Here is a 23,382-nt window from a genome sequence, read left to right as displayed (position 1 = left end):
CTGGAGCCATGGGTCAGCAAAGAGGCTCTCTAAATGTTTACCTGCCCCTCCTCCTCGCGGTGCTCTTCCACATGCACTCAGCCTACGTAAATCACCTGCTGTGTAGTCTGGAGATCAGGAATAAAGAATCTCGTGATCACTACCTACAGCATCTGATATGTTTCCATTTCATAGTTCATCATGTGGAGCCTTGGCGGGCAGTAAAAGAGCCAGAAGAAAGCGGGGGAGGTGGGGGTGGTCAGGAAGGGGAGGGGATAAAAGTGTTGAGTTGGTGAAAAAGGTAGTGAGGGTCAATTAGAGACAAGTGTGTATTTATGTGGCAGGACTGAAACTTGGAGGCTGATTTTTGCGGTCCTTATTTCTACGATTTTATTTTAGTATTATTTTCGTCATTACTATAATTTGTCAAGACGAATCCCGGTGCGGGTCTGCTCTGTTCACGTGAAGTTTAAAAACATTATATAGCCACTACACCTTCTATTTATTATTATTATTACGAGTCAAGCTGCGCGCTGCATCTGCTTAACGTCACGGTTCTTGTCTTACTGCACCGGGACCACTCGAATCACTTTCCCGTCCACCGTCTTTTCCTCTTGGGATTGCTTTTGACGTGGATCCATCATCGCTTGGAACCCAACATGAAACTGGGCTTGGTGGTCGAGGCTGCTGTGGCTCTTTATCTGCTGCTCTCACCTGCACAGGTAACACCAACACTTTCTGATTTGTGAAATTACTCTATGCAAACGTTGTAAAATTGTAATAATCATTTAATATCGACGTCCACAGTGGATGGTGCGCTTATTTTAAATTGTAGAGCGTCACATTGACATCACAGAAATACATAAAAAATAATATTATGACAGCGAATTACAAGACTTTTAAAAACTTGAAATTCTTTTCTCAAAATCAGTATAATATGGATTATATACAGAATTTGTCATTACTGTGTTATCATTGCTCTTCTCCACTGACTGAACATGTGCACATATTTTTACTCTAATTTACTGTTACCTGTAATATGGCCCCTTGCCTTCTTCTCAAGCACAGATTCCCAACCAGGGGTACGTGTACCCCTGGTGGTACGCGTACCCCTGGTGGTACGCAAGCAAATTGCAGTGGGTACGTGGAAACATCTAATTTCCGAGATGATAAGTTAATATTCTCAGTCATTTCATATGAAGCCAGATGATAAAATGGAACGTGTGTACTACAACTAGTTCCCCCAGGGAGACAATAACCTAAATCATAACAGTTGTGTTACATTCTACTTTTGGAGAATTGTCAACACGCATGAGTGAGGGGGTACTAATGGTGTGACAAAAAGGCTGGGAAGCACTGTTCTAAAGGGTGAAAGTGGTGTCCAAAGTGTGGCCCGGGGGCCATTTTTAGCCCACGGTTGTTTTTGATTGGTCCTCGGCACAAAAATAAAACACACAAAAAAAAGCAAAAATAGAACAAATAAGCACAATGTAAAACGAAAAGGCTTAAATGTTCACTCTAACAATAATAATACAAAGCTTTGTCTTTGAATATATACTGTATAATGTTCTTTTTTTTCGCCTGTTTTTATGGTACATTTTTTTTATGTTATTATTTGCACCTGCAGTTTTCCCACTTATCACCTGCACACCTGTTGTGTTTTAGCATCCCTAAAACACACCTCTCTGCCAGTGTGGAAGCTAATTTAATTGACCTTTCGAGCAGTCACATCAAGGTTAAGTTACAGTGGATTATAGCTAAATTGGTATCTTCCTCCTCAAGGCATTTTTTGTCTTAGTCAGTCAATGTATCAGAGCAGAACTGAGCCAAAAGTAAGTAGTCTGTCAAAAGGCTCCATTTAAAGACTTATTGTCTTCAAAGTCACCTCTCCAACCAGAGACACAGCAGCAGCTTGGCCTGAGAGCAAACGAGGGACTGGAATCAGCACATTTCTACTAATCCTGATAATCAGCTCATGGCCTGCTTGTAGTCAAAGCACAAGTGACAAAATCCAGGTCCCTCAGAATGTAGTGGATTAATGCCCCCCGCCCCCTTCACTAAAATGATTGACAGCAACTATAAACTGATTCAACATCCTACTTCTATGATCTCACTGATAGGGTGTTTATTATGCAGCTCCGAGACCACATCAGGCTATTTCACAGAAGTCAGATATGAACGTGACTGCCACACCATCCTCTGGTGCTTCTTGGCTGAAGAGGGAATGTCTGTCCTGCTTGTGTGTGATAATGTGAAACGTGTGATATAGTGTATCGCATGCATAACCGCCATAATCAGTCACTGTTATCATGAGATAGAGGTTAACTTTATTTGGTGAAAGTTGAGGGTGTAGTATTGGAAAATGCCACCATATCAGTGATAGCAACATTCGGCTTTAGTTTCATTAGCATATTCGGTGTTGAGTGAAAAATGGCACGAATTAAATGTATCAGTTGTAGCAACATTCAGTTGCATTAGCATCTTCAGTGTTTCCCACAGAATTGCGATCTGTCTGTGGTACTGGGTTGAGAGGGGCGCTATGTGGCGTCTTCAGCTAATTCGCATAATTGGCCATGATGCAAAACTCTGGCTAGAGTGGAGATTTTCTCTGACTTAGTGTTTAACAACAGAACGTAAACTTCTAGACATCCGCGTGTTTGTTTCCTTTTGAGCAGTGGCAGACGTGCGTGAGCCTTATAACACGCACGGCCGATTAAAAAAACATTCATGATGTTTCCTGGGCTCCATGTAAGTGTGTGCTGACGTTAAAGACAACGTACACGGCATTGTACAGCTAATATCTCACTGTATTGATGCACAGATGCATTATAGTACGTACGACCAAGTCAGGCGTGTTAAGAAGAGTTACGATGCCATTTACTCTACGGAGTTGGAATGTCATGCTACATAGACAGTCCCATAATAATGCGTTCATGAGCGAGGGCGAACAGGTAGCGCCAAATTTATTTATTTTTTTAAGTAAAGTAATCCCTTTTTTTATCGCAGTTAATTGGTTCCAGACTCAACCGCGATAAATGAATTTCAGCAAAGTAGTATTCAATGTTAATAAACAGAATATTTTTATTATAGCGTAGAAAACCTCTTTATGAGTTTCTAAATAAAATTTTTACCATTATTAGAGCCCTCTAGACATGAAATAACACCCCTATAGTCACCTTTACACTCATATTACCCAGTATAGTAGATATCATCAGAGAAAATAAGCCATTTAAGACATAAATAAGACTTGTGCTCGTGTGTGTTTCAATAAATGTCTTCTGAATGTGTGGGCAGGAAACGACGGCGGGGATTCGGAGTTGAGTATTAGTACGGCCACAACAGTAACTCGTGTTATTATGATGATGATGACGACTATTATTATTGTTATTACTATGTTATTATTGTTCCTGTTGTGAGATAAATCAATTTAAAATAATATAAAATGAAATAAAAGTCTGTGGTTGCTGATAAAGTCTGGTGTGTGTTACTAGTGACACCTAGTGGCCAGTGTAGACTACAGTTCATTAATGTCTTCTATTGCCTTAAACTGCATTTGTATTTGAGTTAGAACATTTTTATGCTTGAAAATGCTTGCCCAAAGACAAATAGGTGTGTCCTTAATTTCCCTGAGTGCACACATCCAGGGGATCAATAAAGTTCTTTCTAGTCAAAAGTATACTGAAAAGGAGATTTATTTTGTGTACTGTATACAGTGGCATTATATCACAAATATGGTTTGTAAGTTTCCCTTCTTTGCAATATGTCTTTTATCGTTAAAACAGAGCAGCAGACGTTGCAAGACGTGACTCGCATATGCCAGTTTTTTTCCATTGACTTGCGGGGCAGTTATGGCTGAGCCCTATGAACTCTGCCAAGCAACAAGAGGCCAGACAAACATGACATGACATGTTGACATGACAAAACAACTTCTACTGATGGGTGAATAATATTTGTATATTTTTACCTGCGCTGAGCACAGCGCAATGCGCAATAACAACTGATAATCTGTTTGTCTGTTTGTTCGTGTTCAAAATGACTTGAAAGGTTCTGAATGAATTTGGATGAAATTTTCAGGACTTGTTGGAAATGGGATATAGAAGAACTAATGAAATTATGTTGGGGGGTGATCCGGATCACCGTCTGGATCTAGGAATTTTTTAAATGATTCTTTACATTTTCTTAACATTAGAAGATAGGACCATTTTCGGCATTTGTGCATACAACTCTACAAAAAAGGATCAGAGCATGTGGAAAAAAAAATACAAGACATGTTTCCAACAGGTTCTACAAAATATCAAAGACTGGTCTAAAAAATGTAGGATTAATATATTGGCGTATATCACAATATGGGGGGAACTATGACGCTTGGCGGAGGTCTGCGCTCTCCGAGTGCTTCTGTAGTTTGAATATATTTTTTGCTATGACGTGACACAATGAATCAGAAATTATTTGTTATGGGCTTTGCTGTTTATAGCATTTCCATTGGGAGAGTATGTGTACAGTAAAGTTATGCAACAGAACTGCCTTGAACTGCCTTGATCACTGTGAAAACATTTCTAGAATCATCACTTCCCAGTCACCTTGTCACTACAGGTAAATGGGGGTCATGAAATAACTACCATCCAGCTTTTATTTTGTCTGCCTTGACACTCTCTTTGCTTTCCCGTTCCTGACTATGAGTGGCACTTGCATATAAGCCACATGCTATAATCCAACACTATCTGAGGTTAAATCCTGTTGCAGTCTGCAAAAGATTTGTCCAAAAAAATGCTTCCCTCCTGCTCATTTACCCCCCTTGTATAACAAAGCCACCGGCATGCCTTTTTGTTATTTGCACAGTAAGTCTGCAGGTGCAAATTTGATAGTGTTTCACAAACACAATCAAAGTCACAATCACTGATCTGCTTGCATTATGAATCAAGGGTGTGATATTGTGCACATTGTAAGCAAGCGTTGGCCTTTGTAAGCAAGCATTATAAGCAAAGTCATCTTTGAAATCACTCTTTGGAATTAGCCTATGACAGTCAAACAGTATACTGTGTGTACTCGCCAGTTTAATACCTGGTGGTGTAATGGTACACACGTCTGCTTTTAATGGCAGAGGGCATGGGTTCACTTCCTGGCCACGGGTGCGCCAGGAAGGGCATTTGGCACAAAACCTAAGACAAAACCATTGATGCAATTGACTTGCTGTGAAAAAAAATACTTGCCAGTTTGCCATATGTTGGGCATGTTGACATAAAAATGTAATTACAAAGCATATATTTTTGTATAGCAAGGACAGGCTCTCCTAGCTGTAGCATTGCTCGCACAGGTGCTTCCTTTCCACCAGGAACAAAACAATACTTGAGTAGAACCATCTGTGCAACATGCGCATGTGTCTGTGTTTGTACAGATGTCGCGTTTTTCCTTATTCTTGTCATCATATGACATCACATTTCCACAAGTTGTAGTGCAGTTTCTTTGGCAGCAGCTTTCTAAACATCTGCATAAACGTTACATCTTTGTCAGTGCCTTGTTTTCCTGTTACGCTCATCCGGCTGACATTTCTGCACAGTGACCCACAAGCTGAAAGGAGTGGCAATGTTGTGGTATTCCTCTCCAGTTGTAATGTCCCGGCCCTGGGGACAGTCGCAATCAGGAAATATGGATTTCTACTTCCTCCAGCAGAGAAGATGGAGCGGTTACGCTCGGGGCAGCCGTCTACTCAGCAGACTTTAATCTTCCATCTGGATGTAATTTACTGTGGTTTACACAGAGAGAGCAGCGTTTACTGTAATGGAGACCACAATTACCACCGCTCGGCCTTATCTTAAGACCTGCCTTGTGTGTGTGTGTGTGTGTGTGTGTGTGTGTGTGCATGATGGTGTGTGTGTATCGTGTGTGCTTTGGTCAAGACATTTGCACATGAATTAATGGGCTTATACTGAGGGAAATGTGTTTATCTAAATAATTTGTACAGACTTTACCTCTCTTTTTGTCACTTGTCCTCAATTTCAGTATTAAAATGACCTTTAGTCTTTTTTGGCTGCTTTCTCTTATGTGATTTTTCAACTATGACTGCGAATTGTAGATAGCGTCTCGGAGCCTGCCTGTATCTGTATGTGCACACACACACTGTGGGCATGTGCTTGTGCATGAGCCTTGAGTGGGTGACAGCCAATAGCGCCACTCCCTCTTTTTGGGCCGAACAACAAATCTCATTCAGTTTAATTCGTGATTGTGAGAAATAAAGACATTTTTTGTACGATCTCAAGCTGTTAGTCACATATGTTAGCCCGTGGTGGTGGTCTGGGTGAAAAAAGTGTAATTTGGAACCAAGGAGGGATAGCACCTTTAACAGCACCTGTTTTTTGCTTCTCTTTGGCTTTTTGTGGATGTTTTTAACGCATATTTCAACAAAATGACAAATCACAACAAGGAGTGTTAAAGGAAGAACAGAAGTATACGCAAGTAATACTCTTGTCTTCATGGTGTCCCAAATCTTTTGTCCAGCTCAATCTTATGAGTCGTCACTTGCTGCCTGAAAGAAGAAAGAGTGTATTGTTGTTTTTACATTTGACATTGGTTAACTTCTTTTTACACTTGTGTGGCAAACAATGCATTTAGCTAGCAAAGGTTCTGGGATGATTATTGATTGATCCTGGAACAGATTATCTTGATTTTCATCATGTTCTATGGGAAAAGTTGTTGGGAAATCTGAATGAATCAAAGGTTGACTGTCCTCCAGAATGAACTGTGTTTAATACAATTACACAAATCATAGGGTCATGTTTGTTTTTAGTCAAGTATTGCATTGATTTCGAAATTGTGCGTTTCTCTAAATGTGCCATTCCGTTTTTAATGATGACAACATGTGGATTTGAAAGCTTCTGTTGACTTTGATAACTTGATGAATTGGGGTAGATCTAGCATACGCTCTGTTCGAGTTTGCTGCTATGGTGCGGTCACAAGGCATGACGCATCGACCACCCCTGAGAACCACCTGGTTACTGTCAGACCTGTAATGGTGCTGCTGACATTGCGGGTGTATACACAACACAAACAGCTGTCCTTTACCAGTGAGTGCTGGATAGATACAGTCAGTGGCCTGCAGCTCCTGTGAGACACCGTCATGGTGTCGATCATGGGGCATCTGGTTCTTGATGGATAAGGAGGATGAGTGCGGTGGGGTGGCCTGTAGCTCTGTTTCCCACTCACATCTAACCGTCTCTTTGTTTGTGTTCGCTTGTTCTGCTTTACTGCTTCAGGTCCTGTGTGGTCTGACGTGTTATGACACCAGAACACAGCACTCCCCGGCCTTTTTTTTAGCGGTGCATCACTGGCCTTCATTGCAAAAACTTCGATCCAAAAATAAATAGCTGAACTGAAGGTTAGAATGAAATGAATGTACTCTCAACAGTCTTTATTTTGCAGCGTATCACTTGGCTGCAGTGTTTCCAGTACATGTACGTGTATGTGTGTTAGAGCTTGTAGTCCAGATTTTGTCACGAACGGTAGAGGCTGTCGAGTGTTTGACCCCCAGTATGCAAAAACAAAAGGCGACAGAGAAAAAGGCTCTGTGGTAAAGGGTGCAGATGGTCCAGGTAAGTTAAGTCCTCAGGTGACAGCACTGACTACAAAACGAGGCGCACGGGTAACAATGGCAATGAACCAGCGCCGCACGTACGACGGCGCTGGCCTTTTAACCGCCGCTAATGGGAATTGGCCGCAGCTGTGCGGCCACCAGGCGTGAAGCGGCTGTATCCGCCACCATGCAGGAAGTACAGCTCGCCAAAATAAAGGTACAGTACAGGAAGCACTCGCTCCTGTCCTGCGAAACATAACAGATTTCTGCTTGTATGTGTTGCCATATCAATGTAATCTGCCGAGTACCTTCAGAATCAGGTGTGCTGGCCCGATGTCACTTAAACTATTAGTAATCGGGCTGTTTTTTTTTTTAACCAATCAGATTTCAGACAGACTTTCAGGTGCACTTTTTCACACCACTGTAAATATATTTAATATGTAAGTCAGTCCGGGAAAGGATCTGTTCGCCACAATGGTAGTCTTCCAGACCAGTGCTTGCGAGTGAGTGGTAAGTGTGAGGTATTTTATTTCATTTTGTCTGGGGTTTTGTTTGGGTGGGTGGGGAGTTCACTAGGCTGCATGGTGGGCTAGTGGTTAGCATGTTGGCCACAGTTAGGAGATCGGGAAGGTCTGGGTTTGTATTTACTTGGGCATCTCTGTGTGGAATTTACATGGTCTCCTCATGCAAGCTTGGGTTTTCTCCGAGTTCTCCGGCTTCCTCCCACATTCCAGAAAGTGCGAGCTTCAGTGTGAATGGTTGTTTGTCTATATGTGCTCTGCAATTGGCTAGTCTAGGGTGCACCCCGCCTCTCGCCCGAAGTCAGCTAGGATAGCCCCCAACATACCAGCGCCACCCTAGTGAAGACAAGCGACAGAGAAAATGAATTCATATTTTTGTCACGTTATTAGATAAGTATTGATTCTGAACTGCTCCAGATGATGATGTAGTGTAGAGGTTTGGAGTTTGGAGTTCTTTAGAGGCGAATTATTCAAAGATAAAGGGTCAAATGGTTTGTTGCTTTCGTAATAACGGCATTCATCACCAATTCTGCAATGCCATGCATTGTTGTATTGTATTTTTGTATATGATTGATGGTTTGCATAATTGTGATGTGATAGTGGTTCTGTGAAGAGGTCGCTTAAGTCTGCACTGACGGCCAAGGTTCGAAAAGTACCGCCCACCACTGTGACTAAATAGAAGGAACTTGATCTCACAATCATACAGTAGACTCATACACCTTCTTTTGTATTTTCATACTCCCTCTTTATACTGTTTAATTTAATTGCACTGTGGCAGGAAATAACATAATTTCGATTCTCTGTGTGTCCTTGATGTATGGTGAATTGACAATAAAGACTCTAGAATGTTGAATCTTGAGTCATCAGCAACTACCTTTCGTTACTTGGATCTGCTGGCTGGTGATATACTGTAGATTCAAGATTCAAGATTCAAGAGAGTTTTATTGTCATGTGCATGGTAAAACAGCAGTTATACCATGCAATGAAAATCTTATTCTGTTCATTCTCCCAAGGAAAAGAAAGAAAAACACAAGAAAGAATAAGAACATAAGAAACATAAACACATATACATAAATACCAAGAAATTAAGCAACAACAACAGAAGAGACATTAATGCAAGTAAATAATACAAATAAATAAATAAATAAATAAAGTGCTATGAGTGTGTGTTGCGTGTGGCGTGTCTGAGTGCTTCATTGAGAAGCCTGATGGCCTGTGGGTAAAAGCTGTTTGCCAGCCTTGTGGTCCTGGACTTCAAACTCCTGTAGCGTCTGCCTGACGGTAGGAGTGTGAATAATGAGTGTTGTGGATGTGTGCTGTCCTTGATGAGGTTGTGTGTTCTGCGTAGGACTCTAGATGTATAAATGTCTTGCAGTGAGGGGAGGGCTGCCCCAACAATGTTCTGTGAGGTCTTGATCACCCGCTGGAGTGCCTTCCTATCACGTGTTGTACAGTTACCGTACCAAACAGTGATGGAGGCGGTAAGGACACTTTCGATGGTGCATCTGTAGAAGCAACTCAGGATTGTGGTGGACATGCCAAATTTCCTCAGTCTTCTCAGGAAGTACAGTCTCCTTTGGGACTTCTTCAGAATTTGTTGGGTGTTGTGAGACCAGGTGAGGTCCTCGCTGATGTGTGTGCCAAGGAACTTGAAGGTTTTCACCCTCTCCACCTCAGTCTCATCAATAAACAGGGGTCTATGTGGCTCCTTTTCCCTTGTTCTTGGGTCGATGATCATCTCTTTAGTCTTATCTGTATTGAGAAGGAGATTGTTATCACGACACCAAGCTATGAGGTCCGCCACCTCTCTTCTGTATGATGTTTCAACACCACCAGTGATCAGTCCGATGACTGTAGTGTCATCCGCAAATTTAATGATGCTGGTGTTGTTCTGGGAGGCCACGCAATCGTAGGTGAAGAGCGTGTAGAGGAGTGGACTCAGCACACACCCCTGTGGGGTCCCAGTGCTCACAATTCTTGAGCTGGATGTGCGGTTGTGGACTCTGACTGACTGGGGTCTGCCTGTGAGAAAGTTAAACACCCAGTTACAGAGGGAGGGAGACAGTGGTGATGTAGTCAGTAGATGATGAAGTCAGTGGTTTTATTATTAGCAGTACTTTTGCCCATGACATTTCTTCCCTTGCTTATGCAAATGAAGGTGTTTTATCCTGAAACACACATGCCTAAATTCTCAAGTATGTAAATGACTTGACATGACTTCTGCTAAAAATGAATTAAGCAAGAAGGTTAGAGATGTCGTCATTCAGCAGTGTGGGAGTGGAGAGTAATGGGCCTCTGTGGTTTATCTTTTTGTGCTGTAACTTTGTAGAGATGTCTGCTCTTGTGTCATGTGATTAACTCTCACTCTGCAAACCAACCTGCTGTAGTGGAGCTGCCTGCGAATATAAAGTCTGAGAAGCACATCTGAAGAGATAGACGCCGATCAGCCACAGTGAGTTTGAAAAATTGGGTCAAATATGTTTTTGTCTGAATTTTATGGTTCCCCTTTAATATCATATGGCCCGGGGCGCCCCCCAGTGAACCTGCCACGACCACATTAGGCGCCTGCAAGCCTGCTTCAGCCTTCATTCACGTTTTCAATTAACAATGTGAGAACACTAGAAAGAGATACATTCTGAAAAACAAAATGTGAGTTATGTATACCAGCATTTTGTTAAATGCGCTTTGTTTGGGTTGAAACAAGCTATGAAAATAAGTGTTGCAAAAATGAGTAGCTCTTGGCCATTTTCATTTTGTAAAAGTAGCTCTCACAAAAAATGTTGGTGACCCCTTACAGCCAATCGTACATATAAACATTTTCACATGTGATTGGTGGTTTCAGTATCGGCATCGGCAGATTTCACTCACGGATGATCGGTATTGTTAGCGACAGCATAACTTGAACAACTTCAATTTCAATAAATAACTGGAAAAACTGGGGTGTTCTAAAACTATATATATATATATATATATATATATATATATATATATATACAGTAGACGCCCCTACAACGTAAATAATCCGTTCCGAGAATGTTTATGTTATAGGGTTTTTATGTTATACGAAGCGTAAAATACATGTAAATAGCCTAATCCGTTCCAAGATCTTCCCAAACTCACCCCTTTGGCCCTTAAAAATATTCAAAGTCCACCAAATATGGTGGGAAAATATAAGTATAAGAAAACGTTAGCATAGACATAGTAGAGTAACATTCCAATATAAAATAAGGTAATAAATAAGATTACTGTAAATGAATAAAACTGAAAGGCGTCACCAAGTGTACAGTACTCTGTTAGTCTGAACTTGCACTGACTTAAAAAAAAAATAAATTAAATTTAAAAAACTTGCACCAACTTTAAATTTGCCAAAGTGAAACCCCTTTTTTATGTTTTCATGGAAGAACTGAAGCTGTACTTCAAGTCAATATCCTCTGCTAATAACAAGAAAGCAATCAAGACTATAAATCTGTGCTCCCACTTCAATATCCTTAATTCAATTTAATTTTCATTGCTCATGTCCCCTGGTGTATCTTACTTTAATTCTTCTTCTTATTATTATTATTATCTTTTTTTATTTATTTATCAGTTTTCTGTTACGTTTTTATTTCTTTAATCTCGATTTCTGTGTGATTTATTTTATGTGTTTTTGTTATCCAACTGTTATTTTTTAATGCCCATGGTTTGATGCACTGTGCAATTTGTAAGGCATTAATTAAGTTGATTGAAAAAAAAAAGACGCTTTACGTTATATGGAATTTCTTACGTAATACGATGCAAAAACTTTACATAAATTCTTTAGTTCAGTGGAATTTACGTAAAAGGAGGTTTACGTTATGCGAGGTACTACTGTGTATATATATATATACTGCATATGATGTCAAAAATAGCTCGTTACAGGCTGTAACTAATTTATGTCATTAATTCCGTTTAAAAATGTAGCGTCATTAATGCATGTGCATCATGGCAAGACGCCACAGAGTCAACAGAGTCTGATGCTCTTTCCTAACTTTATTCTGTCCTTAACATGAACACATCAAAAGCAGTGCAATTCCAACGCGTATGTCCAACTCAAAAACACGTCTCCAGTCCCTTCGTCATCTGAACAACACTTCCTCATTGCCAATACCATACTCTTATGGAAAGTACTGTACGTTGACATGTGATTACCTCATACACCACATACATTGTTTTCACATTATTCTTATGAAATGTATTTTATTATCTTGTATGGAAAAAATGCTAAAGTGGCCGCTTTCAGGAGTAAATCATACAGGCCTTATATGATGAACAATATATGAAGCATAAACTGAAGGTGACTGAAAGTTTACATTTTTTAATACATTCTTTCTATTTCTTTTCCATATGGAAAATTGTCTTTAATGGTAGCTACATGGATTTTCAGACATGTGTGCTATCGTTTAGCTTGATTGAAATTGTGACTTAATTTGGAGCTGTTAATACATACAAATATACTGTATATAATCCTGTCCTGACATTTATCTTTCTTTCAATAACATGCAGTCAAAATGGGCATATTTCAGCCATAGTTGCAAATGGCGATTAATCATGATTAATTCATTTGAATACTGTGATTAATCTAATTACAAATTTCTATCATTTGACAGCCCTAATATACTGTACATACATACTATGATATGACAGATTTCTTTTTATATGCTTTATTTGAGTTTTTATCAAATAAACTCTCCTTTTTAGGTGATTTCATGTGACGCTGACAACGTGAGACACATTGGTTGTGAAAGTCAAGACAGTTAGTAAATGTTTTCCTGGTTCTTAACAATCTTAATGACCAAAAATATGTCAAATTTAGGTAGCAGCAACCTCAAATGACTCTCTCTCTCTTATTATAAAAGTCTAAAATCCATGATCTGGTCACACATGGCGAAAGAGACCCCTCTATCAGTGACATTCACAGGAAATGAACATGAATCAGTGAAACACAGCGCACTAAATGACACATTTAACTACAAATAGAGAAAAACACTATCATTTTCTTTGTTCAAGTGCATAATGACCGTAGCGAATAGTCTAAAAACAGAAGTTTCCAAGTTTTTACGCCAACTGTTTCAGTTCTCCATGTTAGTTCAGGAGGGGGCGGGTTAGTCAGGGGGATTGCGATGAGATTCTACCACTATTGAGCAGTCCGCCGGGAAAATACTTCCTCACACAAATGTTCCTTCTTCTCACATTGACACGGGGACAGCATTTCATTCCCATTTTGTCCATTTCAGTGAGGTTCCGTATTTAACAGTAGATTGCCTTTTTATTGATCTTTAACACGGAAATCAAAGGGCCCTACATTTGAATATAAAAAATACATATAACATAAATTGTAAAATAAATGAACTTAATTTAAAAAAAAAATGTGCACATGAAATAATGATCACCCAAAAGCACTCTCATTAAGGATTATAGCCAACTTCAAAATTTAATTTATAAACTTATTTTAATACCGTTTTTTCCTAGATTTTTGTTAAAATTCTTTCACACTCAGTTACAATAAATATGTTATATTTATGTATTATTTTTATGTATTATATATAATAAATATAATACATTAAAATGAAGTGCTGTTCATATCTTTGTAAGGGGTTAAATTTGAAAAATCAAATACTAGTTTTTCCAAAATATATTAACTAATAAATCATATTTTGTGGTTGAATGCAGCCTATTAGTCAAAATTGTGCATTTTTAAGCAAATTTTTTATATATTTTTTTCCTAAATTAAGCGTTTTCAAGCATAAGAATGACTAAGTGAACTAAAATACAAATAGAAGACATTCAGAAGATGCATTCTCAGACGAGACGCTGTGTCGTATTCTACACTGGTCACTAGATGTCAGTAATGTTACTGTAATGTTTGGTGAGGCACACAACCACCACACTTGACCGCCAAACTTGACTTGACTTGACTTGATTGCCAAAACAGAAGGTTTTTATTGCAGTTGCAGTTTGAATTATTCAAGAGAGATTCAAGAGATTCAAGATACAAGAGATTCAAGAGAGTTTTATTGTCATATGTTTGTACATTTGTCACAGTAAAACAGACACAATAATAACAATAATAATAGCAGTAACATGGGCTACTGTTTTTGACGTAATCTACTCAAACTCAACTCGGAACCCCTGACGTCACTTCCTGTCCACCACACATCCAGACACGACGCACACAAGCATGAGTATTATTTATCTCCTAAATGGCTTATTTTCTCTGATTTTGTCTACTATATTGGGTAATATGAGTGTAAACGTGACCATGGTGTGCTAATTTATGTGGAGGGCTCTAATAATGTAAAAAAAAAAAATTATTTAGATAAAGTAAACCCGTAAACAGGTTTTCTATGCTCTAACTATGAAAATATTCCATTTATAAATAAGTAATCCTACTTGGCATAAATCCACTTATCACGGCAATAAACGAGGGATTACTGTAATAGTTTTAAATCTCAAAAAATGTTTTGGAATGTTTTCAAGTACACCCAGGGGTATTCATACCCTCATTTGAGAACCACTGCATCAGAGTATTTGCTATTGTATTGTTGTACATATGAATAAACCCAGTCATAGCCTTTAAAACAGATGATTCATTTTAAAGGTAAGAGAGTGGAATATTTTAGACCATTGCATGGAAATAGCCACGATTAGTGTTGGGACCTCCCCGACAAACTCCTTGAGGAGTCTCACAGTGGAATGATCCAAGAAAGTCATAAAGTGTTTAGTTTTTACTCATGAACTTCTCCCAAATGACCTCCCACTCCCAGTTAGTCAGAGAAATAAAGTGAGTGCTCTTAAAAGGAAGCGGCAACATCTAAGTGAACATCGTGCAACCCTTTTTAATCCGCCAGCTCCTCTGCTGTCAGTTACAGAAGGTGCCAAAGATGTTTCGCCGTCATGTCGAGCCTTAACCCATGACTCAGGTCAGAAAATCCTCCCCACCTCGCCACGTTCGCAACAGCCAAAAAGCCCTTGTGATGTGGAGAATTCTCACCCAAAGCACACGGAAAGCTTGGGATAAGCGTGAGCAGATCATATGCTAATTAACCCTGGAAAAGGATTGAAGTTATCAGACTGGCACTGCAGAGTGGATATGGCTTTTAACAATAACGGAAGGTGAACTGTGACTCTGCAGCCTCGGGATGGGTGAACGCCACTCTGGTGAGCAAACATGAACTGCTTTTTCAACACGGGGAGTAGTGAGGCTAAGTGGTTGCCTGGAAACTCTTGTCTAGCTCCTAACAAAGCGTCTGTCACAGATCAGTCGTAGATAAACAGACCTGCCTGCTAGCCATCTCGTTGACACCAGTACAAGACACTGTCAGCAGTTCAGTGGGAGCCCCTGTCATGTGAAGGACAGCGGGACATTCCTCTTTAACCACATTGTTTGAGGAAAATGCACAACGCTGAAAAACGCTATCCTCCGACTCATTTTGCTTCATAACAGGAAGAGGATGCATCTTGGACAGATGGTGTAAAAAGCAGCTGTCTTTATTGCCATCATCGGGGAAATGTATTGTCTGTCTGGTTGATGTTATGTAACTCACTTATAATGCGTTAGTGTGCACTTTGAACATCGAGCAAACAGAAAAGTAATAATGAAAGCAGGTTGGCCCATCCAGAAAGAGTATATTTTATCCAACAGAGATTTACAGTATCTTCCCGGGATGGCGTCAGGCGGGAGATCTGTGTTTTCCCAAGCAAATGAAAAATGCAAATTGTTTATTGTATGATACTGGGAACATAAATGAGTGGGGGGAACAATGGAAAGGAAAAATAAATAATTAATATTAGCACAGTCTTACACCACAGGGAGCTGCTTGTGAACCTAAACAGTTGGACACAACGAGCAATGTTTTTGCTAGAGGGGGGAAATTGCATGACAGCTTTACTTCATTTATTCATTTATGACAATATTTATTCTGTTTCACAGAGTCTGCCCACACCAGGCATCAACAGCACTACCAATGGTGAGTATTTTGGCTTGTTTTAAAGGGATAGTTCGGATGTTTTGACATGAAGTTGTATGACATCCCCATCAGCAGTGTAGTCCAATAACGAATTACCCCCCACTTGGTCTCCTAAGTCCAGTTCTGGTTGGATTTTGGTGATGAAGAATGTTGTTCCACTTCGTTACTGGGGACATTTAAGTAAAGAGTTTGGCTTCTAAAAACAATATGCGTTCAAAAGATTTGCATCACAAAAATGCCTTCTCCAAAAAATCTGACCTCACAAAACGTCGGGCGTTGTATGTGTCCCTCCCCGTATCCCTGCGCACTGTCGCCTGTGCATTCATGTGGATGTGATGACCACACTCGCATCTTCTTCCACTGTGGAACACATACATAAAGAAGTGTGTTCATCTCATTTCATGGCATTTTTGTGATGCAAATGTATGACTCTTTTGAATGCACATTGTTTGGAGAAGCCAAACTCTTTACTTAAATGTCCCCAGCAACTAAGCGGAACTACGTTGTTCATCACCAAAATCCGACCACAACTGGACTTAGGAGACCAAGTGAGGGGTACGTCGCTGTTAATGTAGTCCGCTGCTGATGTGGATGTCAAACAACTTCATGTCAAAAAATCCGAACTATCCCTTTGATTGTCATATTGCATTGACCCAGATATAAGACAACTTTGAATATAAGACAACCCCTCTTTTCCAACATCCATAAGGGGAAATTTTTTTTAATGATGTTGTCAATATCAGTCATAAAAATTGTTGGATTGCAATAAAAGAAATAAAAGAAACGGTATATCATGTTTCTTACACGCTCAACAGTTCTTTGAGGACTCTGCTTCATTGATCGCTATTATCTTTAAATTAGCATCATAATTCCTCTGTTGTTTACTAACTTGCTAACAACCTTTGTGGCGCTTTTTTCAGTTGGCCTCTTTGTCATGGGTGCATGTCTCCAGGTCACGAGGGTGTGTGAGTGACAAGACAAAAAGCCCCCTTGGTGTGAAAATGTTTCGGTGGGGCCTGTTTTGCATGAATACTTATCTTGACCCCAAATACAGTACCCTCCAGAAGTAGGCCAATATATTTTACTCATTTTTATTCATCTAGAATTTTATATAATAAAATGTGTAATTATCCAAATACTTAATAAATATAACATCAGTGATATTTTTGTTTGTTTTTGGTACAAAGTCAAATTTAATAGGAGACAATTGATTACTTTTTTTAAAAGTAATAAATAACTACAATAAAAATAAAAAAATATTGCTAATATGATTTTTTTAAGTCAATTTGTCACAAGGCAGCACAGTAATGTAATGTGGACCCCAAACCAGACAGACACGAAGGTACAAAATTGCAAAAGATTGATCAACAAAAAGTGCACTAAGGGTAGGAGATGAAAAGGCAAGAACACAAAACTTCAAAGTTCGATCAAAAACAGGCAAAGCTACACACACAAAAATCAAGCAAAAGCATTAACATAGCAAGACTAGCTGTAAAAATTGCAAAGGCAAAGAGAAGGAATGGCACAGGCACAAGAAGACAGTCCAGCGTCAGAGTGGATATCCATCCATCCATCTTCAATGTCGCGGGTATGCTGGAGCCTATCCCAGCTGACTTGGGGCGAGAGGCGGGGCACACCCTGGACTGGTCGCCAGCCAATCGCAGGGCACATATAGACATATACAGTATGTGACACTCACATTCACATCTATGGACACCAATTAACCTAACCTGCATGTTTTTGGAATGTGGGAGGAAACCGGAGCACCCGGAGAACATGCAAACTCTACACAGAGATGCCCGACGGAGATTCGAACCCAGGTCTTCCCGGTCTCCTGTGGCCAACGTGCGAACCACTAGGCCACCGTGCGGCAGAGTGGATATATGAAGGCCTAATTGCAAAAGCCAGGCAGGTATGCAGCAAGCAGCATGGTGTGGCTCCGCCCAGGAACTAGCGAAGGAGGACACTGCAGACAGCAACCAATGGTAGCCTAAACAGTATTGTGACACAAGTAAAAGCAATTCTAATTGTAGATGGCACACTGCTGTTTTTTTAAGTTGTTTTATTTGCAGATGTATTTACATTGTTGAATATCCAAATCAAGTTTTGACATAACTTTTATTCCTGTAACTTTTTAATTGTTTGGAGTGTAGCCCTAATCATTCCTTGGTAATGTTCTGATGCAGGCTGTTATTAATGGGTTTATTTTTTTAAATATGCCATCAGCCAACAAAAAAAGGAACTGTAGGCTGCAAATGACCCTCGGCCACACTGATCTCTTACATTGTGGAGGTGTACCTAATGAAGTGTCCACTGAGTGTTGATGTGGCAACTAGCCTGATGCTGATCATATAAATGAATCCAATCATAGAGTAAAATGTACAAGCATACAGAACATGGTTTAATCATGTGACTTAGTTGTAGTAAGTGGTGTTGCAGCTCGTGAGTAAGCTCAGAACCTTTCCTCGTATCGCACTCTCTTCATATGACCACAGCTCGCATGATTGTGAGTGCTGAGAGAACATGCGAAAATGAGAGGACACAGAGTCCAAAGACGGCATTGCATTGACATTTTGTGGCTTGCTTTCACACTGTCCAACTTTAAAGTTGACGATGCTTGCCCAGCTTTTTCCTTCCACCACGTCTGTCTTTTATAAACAGCTGTTGTGTTGTCAAGCTCCATTTTTTGACCTCAGATGTCACGTCAGTCCCAGAGGTGCCCGCGGGGCAGCTCGGCTCCGGCGGGGCTCCGTTCATGGCTATGTTTTTTGTGTTTGTTTTTCTTGCTTCTGTGTTTGGTCAACCATACTTGTCCCTGTTCCTCTCTCCGCGGTGATCAGGCAACTAGGATGCTTTTGCGCACTTTAATCCCACAGGAAATCTTACTGTACATGACTGTAAACTGCTTCCTAGTCCACATAGTGGTTTAAAATACAATAAGAAACCTGAAATGCATGCATGCAATGCTTTTAACACTGTATACCATAACTGTGCAAACACTGGCCAACACTGTAATAGCTGTCATGGCTCAATTAATTACCCGGTGCTTTGCAATCTAGAAAAAATAAACAAAGGCAATAGGAAAGGAAAAAGACATGACTATGACATCTAACGGCACAGTATATAAACAGTTTTAAGGCTTTCTTTTAATTCATTATTTATTTATTCTGTCCAGTTTCACCCACGCTGAGATTTCCTGTAAATTATCACAACACACAGCTGCAATAATGTAAATATAATACTGATACTTAATAATATGTATCCATTTATTATGTTTGCTATAATACAATCCCATATTTTTTGTATTTATGTATGTATAGGAGGTTTCAGCACAGGACAAGCTGCATAGAATGGATGGATGTATATATAGGAGGGAATATATACTGAGGAATATATATCTATATATATATATATATACAGTAATAGATGTGTTGTATTTATTTTTTTGCATATAAGTATCATTATTTTCTGAATAAAAATTATACAAAATATACCAGGTTATATAATGTTGATCTAAATTGCATTGTACAATAAACACCCTACTCGACTTCTAATAAACATCCGGTACTCTCAGCAGTTGAATAAATAAATGCACTAGTATTTAAAGAAATAAAAAGGTCAGCAACAGTTTACATTGATTGATTGACATACAGTATACAGCACAATGACTGCAAATTGTCTGTGATACAGTATGTGTGAATGTGGCCATGAATATTAACATTGCTTGCTGTAATTGTTCAAGCCATGCCCACAGTGTTGCTGTTCCAAGAGGTGTGGGCTCGAAGCCTGTGTCGAACCATTGAGAAGCTGGTGGAGGTGGTGCAGGAGTACCCGTCAGAGGTGGAGCACATCTACAGCCCCGCCTGCGTGCCTCTGGTGAGGTGTGCGGGCTGCTGTGGGGACGAGAAGCTTGAGTGCCACCCCACCCTCACCACTAATGTGACAATGCAGGTATATGAAATATAGCTAGGCACAGATTGTGTAATTGACATCTTGCATATCGCTAATCCCCACTCTTTTTTTCTTCAGCTGTTGAAAATCAGGCCAGCAGAGCTTGGAGAGGAATATGTTGAAATGACCTTTGTGGAGCATCAGACATGTGAATGTAGGTAAGAAAAAAACAACATCATACAGTGTATATAAGTATGTCACAAAAGTGAGTACACCCCTCACATCTCTGCAAATATTTTATTATATCTTTTCATGGGACACCACTGAAGAAATGAAACTTTGCTACAATGTAAAGTAGTCCGTGTACAGCTTGTATAACAGTGTAAATTTACTGTCCCCTCAAAATAACTCAATACACAGACCTTAATGTCTAAACTGCAGGCAACAAAAGTGAATACACCCCTAAGTGAAAATGTCCAAATTGGGCCCAATTAGCCATTTTCTTTCCCCAGTGTCATGTGACCCATTAGTGTTACAAGGTCTCAGGTGTGAATGGGGAGCAGGTGTGTTAAATTTGGTTTTATCACTCTCACACTCTCTCATACTGGTCACTGGAAGTTTAACATGGCACCTCATGGCAAAGAACTCTCTGAGGATCTGAAAAAAAAAATTGTTGCGCTACACGAAGATGGCTTAGGCTATAAGAAGATTGCCAACACTCTGAAACTGAGCAGCAGCACGGTGGCCAAGACCATACAGCGGTTTAACATCACAGGTTCCACTCAGAACAGGCCTCGCCATGGTCGACCAAAGAAGTTGAGTGCACGTGCCCAGCGTCATATCCAGAGGTTGTCTTTGGAAAATAGACGCCTGAGTGCTGCCAGCATTGCTGCAGAGGTTGAAGGGATGGGTGGTCAACCTATCAGTGCTCAGACCATACGTCGCACTCTGCATCAAATTGGTCTGCATGGCTGTCATCCCAGAAAGAAGCCTCTTCTAAAGATGATGCATAAGAAAGCCCGCAAACAGTTTGCTGAAGATAAGCAGACTAAAGACATGGATTACTGGAACCATGTCCTGTGGTCTGATGAGACCAAGATAAACTTATTTGGTTCAGATGGTGTCAAGCGTGTGTGGCGGAAACCAGGTGAGGAGTACAAAGACAAGTGTGTTTTACCTACAGTCAAACATGGTGGTGGGAGTGTCATGGTCTGGGGCTGCATGAGTGCTGCCGGCACTGGGGAGCTACAGTTCATTGAGGGAACCATGAATGCCAACATGTACTGTGACATCCTGAAGCAGAGCATGATCCCCTCCCTTCGGAAACTGGGCCGCAGGGCAGTATTCCAACATGACAACGACCCCAAACACACCTCCAAGACAACCACTGCTTTGCTAAAGAAGTTAAGGGTGAATGTGATGGACTGGCCAAGCATGTCTCCGGACCTAAATCCTATTGAGCATCTGTGGGGCATCCTCAAACTGAAGGTGAAGGAGCACAAGGTCTCTAACATCCACCAGCTCCGTGATGTCGTCATGGAGGAGTGGAAGAGGATTCCAGTGGCAACCTGTGAAGCTCTGGTGAACTCCATGCCCAAGAGGGTTAAGGCAGTGCTGGAAAATAATGGTGGCCACACAAAATATTGACACTTTTGGCCCAATTTGGACATTTTCACTTGGGGTGTATTCACTTTTGTTGCCTGCAGTTTAGACATTAAGGTCTGTGTATTGAGTTATTTTGAAGGGAACAGTAAATTTACACTGTTATACAAGCTGTACACTGACTACTTTACATTGTAGCAAAGTTTCATTTCTTCAGTGGTGTCCCATGAAAAGATATAATAAAATATTTGCAGAAATGTGAAGGGTGTACTCACTTTTGTGACATACTGTATATGTATATTTATATGTATATATATATATATATATATATATATATATATATATATATATATATATACTGTATATATGTATGTATATATATATATATATATATATATATATATATATATATGCACTCATTGACCATTGACCATAACATTAGGTACACCTATACAATCTAATGTGATCCATTACAAGAGCTGTAGCAAACATTCTGCATTAACAGTATGGTTATTGGTGTGCTTGTAGCTGTGTCTAATATTTTGTGACTTTATTTAGCTGCTTCAGCGTGCCAAAATAGTTGGAACACCTCACAGCATACCACAGCACAATTGTACACCGCTGCAAACACTATATCGGTAACCGCATTGGCAAATGACCACCTCTCTGACTGTGAATTGAACCACATTGTTTGAATTTTTTGGATACAGCTCTTCTCTTGCACTGCAACACATTGTGAAGGTGTGGCAATCAAAACATATACTGTTATGGCTTGCCTTGATCTTCATTTCTTCATGTTTATGTTGTTCCTCAGAGTCAAAAACCCTGTTGTCAAGATTGAAAGGTAATTACACTAATATTGTTCGAAAGTCTTTTTTTGTTTTTAATTGTAGCGCGTTTAATTATAGTGTTTCTTTGCGCTTCTTATAGAAAAAGGCAAAGAGGGAAAGGACGGCGGAGAAAGGAGAAACAAAAAATGAAAGACTGTGACAGGTGAAAGCCCATCGTAGTGAAAATGATTCAGAAGGCCAAGCACCAGTAAAGACTTCTTATATGTTTTGTCTCGTTCAGGTGCCAGATCCCTCGAAGGTAACTGCAGCAGCCAGCCAAAGCCCTGTTGCAGTGCGGCTCACTATTTATTTATTTCCAGCCCAGTGACAGCGTCAAGAGTCTCTTTTCGCTCTTCTTTCAATACCGAGTATGCAGCCAGAGACTCCAAACGGCTGGGTTGTTGTGAAGACACGCCCGTCTGGTGATGAGCGCAGTGTTTGTGATGACAAGGTTCAACAGAAAATGTGTTTTAATTGGTGGAAAGTCTGTTGTTACACGGCTGACACAATGGACACACATCTGGGAGCCAAGTGCAATGTAGGCCCAAACAGACTGATTACACTAGTTACTATCACTGTATCGGGTATGGTAATTGGTACATTTCTTTGGTATTAAAGATTCTTACTCATGTTTAACATCTGTATTTATTGACAGAAACAGCAGAATAAAAAGGGACCAAAAGGTTGTTTCTTTCAGCAACAGCAACAAAAAAACCCTGCCTTCCCTCATAATTGAAGTGAAATGTCTCCCTCTAGTGTCTGGATGGAAAAAACAATTGTCAGTACTGTTGGATGACATGCACTACACAGCACGGTGAGATACAGTAGAGTATTGCATTTTCTTTTTAGTCTACACAGTAAAGTTTTAAAAGAACCTTGTGCAAGAGTTAAAAATGTTCTGATTTTGTGACTGGACCATTAGTTCAGTCCTAAAAATGACAAGTATTTATCAGTGATTTTTATGAACCAAAGCAATGTCCCAAGATCATTTTTATATAAATAAATAA

The 23,382-nt window shown here is 39.9% G+C and overlaps 1 protein-coding gene across 2 annotated transcripts; it reads left to right on the top strand.

Annotated features, from left to right (window-relative positions):
• The first annotated feature begins 273 nt into the window (after positions 1-273).
• On the top strand, positions 274-23,371 carry pgfb (placental growth factor b). Of its 2 annotated transcripts, none has more exons than XM_054797401.1 (7): positions 274-701; positions 16,016-16,052; positions 19,807-20,003; positions 20,082-20,161; positions 22,360-22,389; positions 22,476-22,538; positions 22,617-23,371. In XM_054797401.1, exons 1-7 carry the CDS (start codon positions 639-641, stop codon positions 22,636-22,638), a joined length of 492 nt encoding a protein of 163 aa, XP_054653376.1. In that variant the 5' UTR covers positions 274-638; the 3' UTR covers positions 22,639-23,371. The 2 variants fall into 2 exon arrangements, with proteins under 2 accessions (XP_054653376.1, XP_054653375.1); XM_054797400.1 differs by having other exon boundaries at positions 19,795-20,003.
• The last annotated feature ends 11 nt before the right edge of the window (positions 23,372-23,382 follow it).

Source organism: Dunckerocampus dactyliophorus, chromosome 13 (genome assembly GCF_027744805.1).
Source record: "Dunckerocampus dactyliophorus isolate RoL2022-P2 chromosome 13, RoL_Ddac_1.1, whole genome shotgun sequence".
In the NCBI taxonomy this organism is placed as follows: Eukaryota; Metazoa; Chordata; class Actinopteri; order Syngnathiformes; family Syngnathidae; genus Dunckerocampus; species Dunckerocampus dactyliophorus.
Note: the sequence above shows the minus strand (reverse complement) of the source record. Positions and strands in the feature narration are given on the sequence as shown.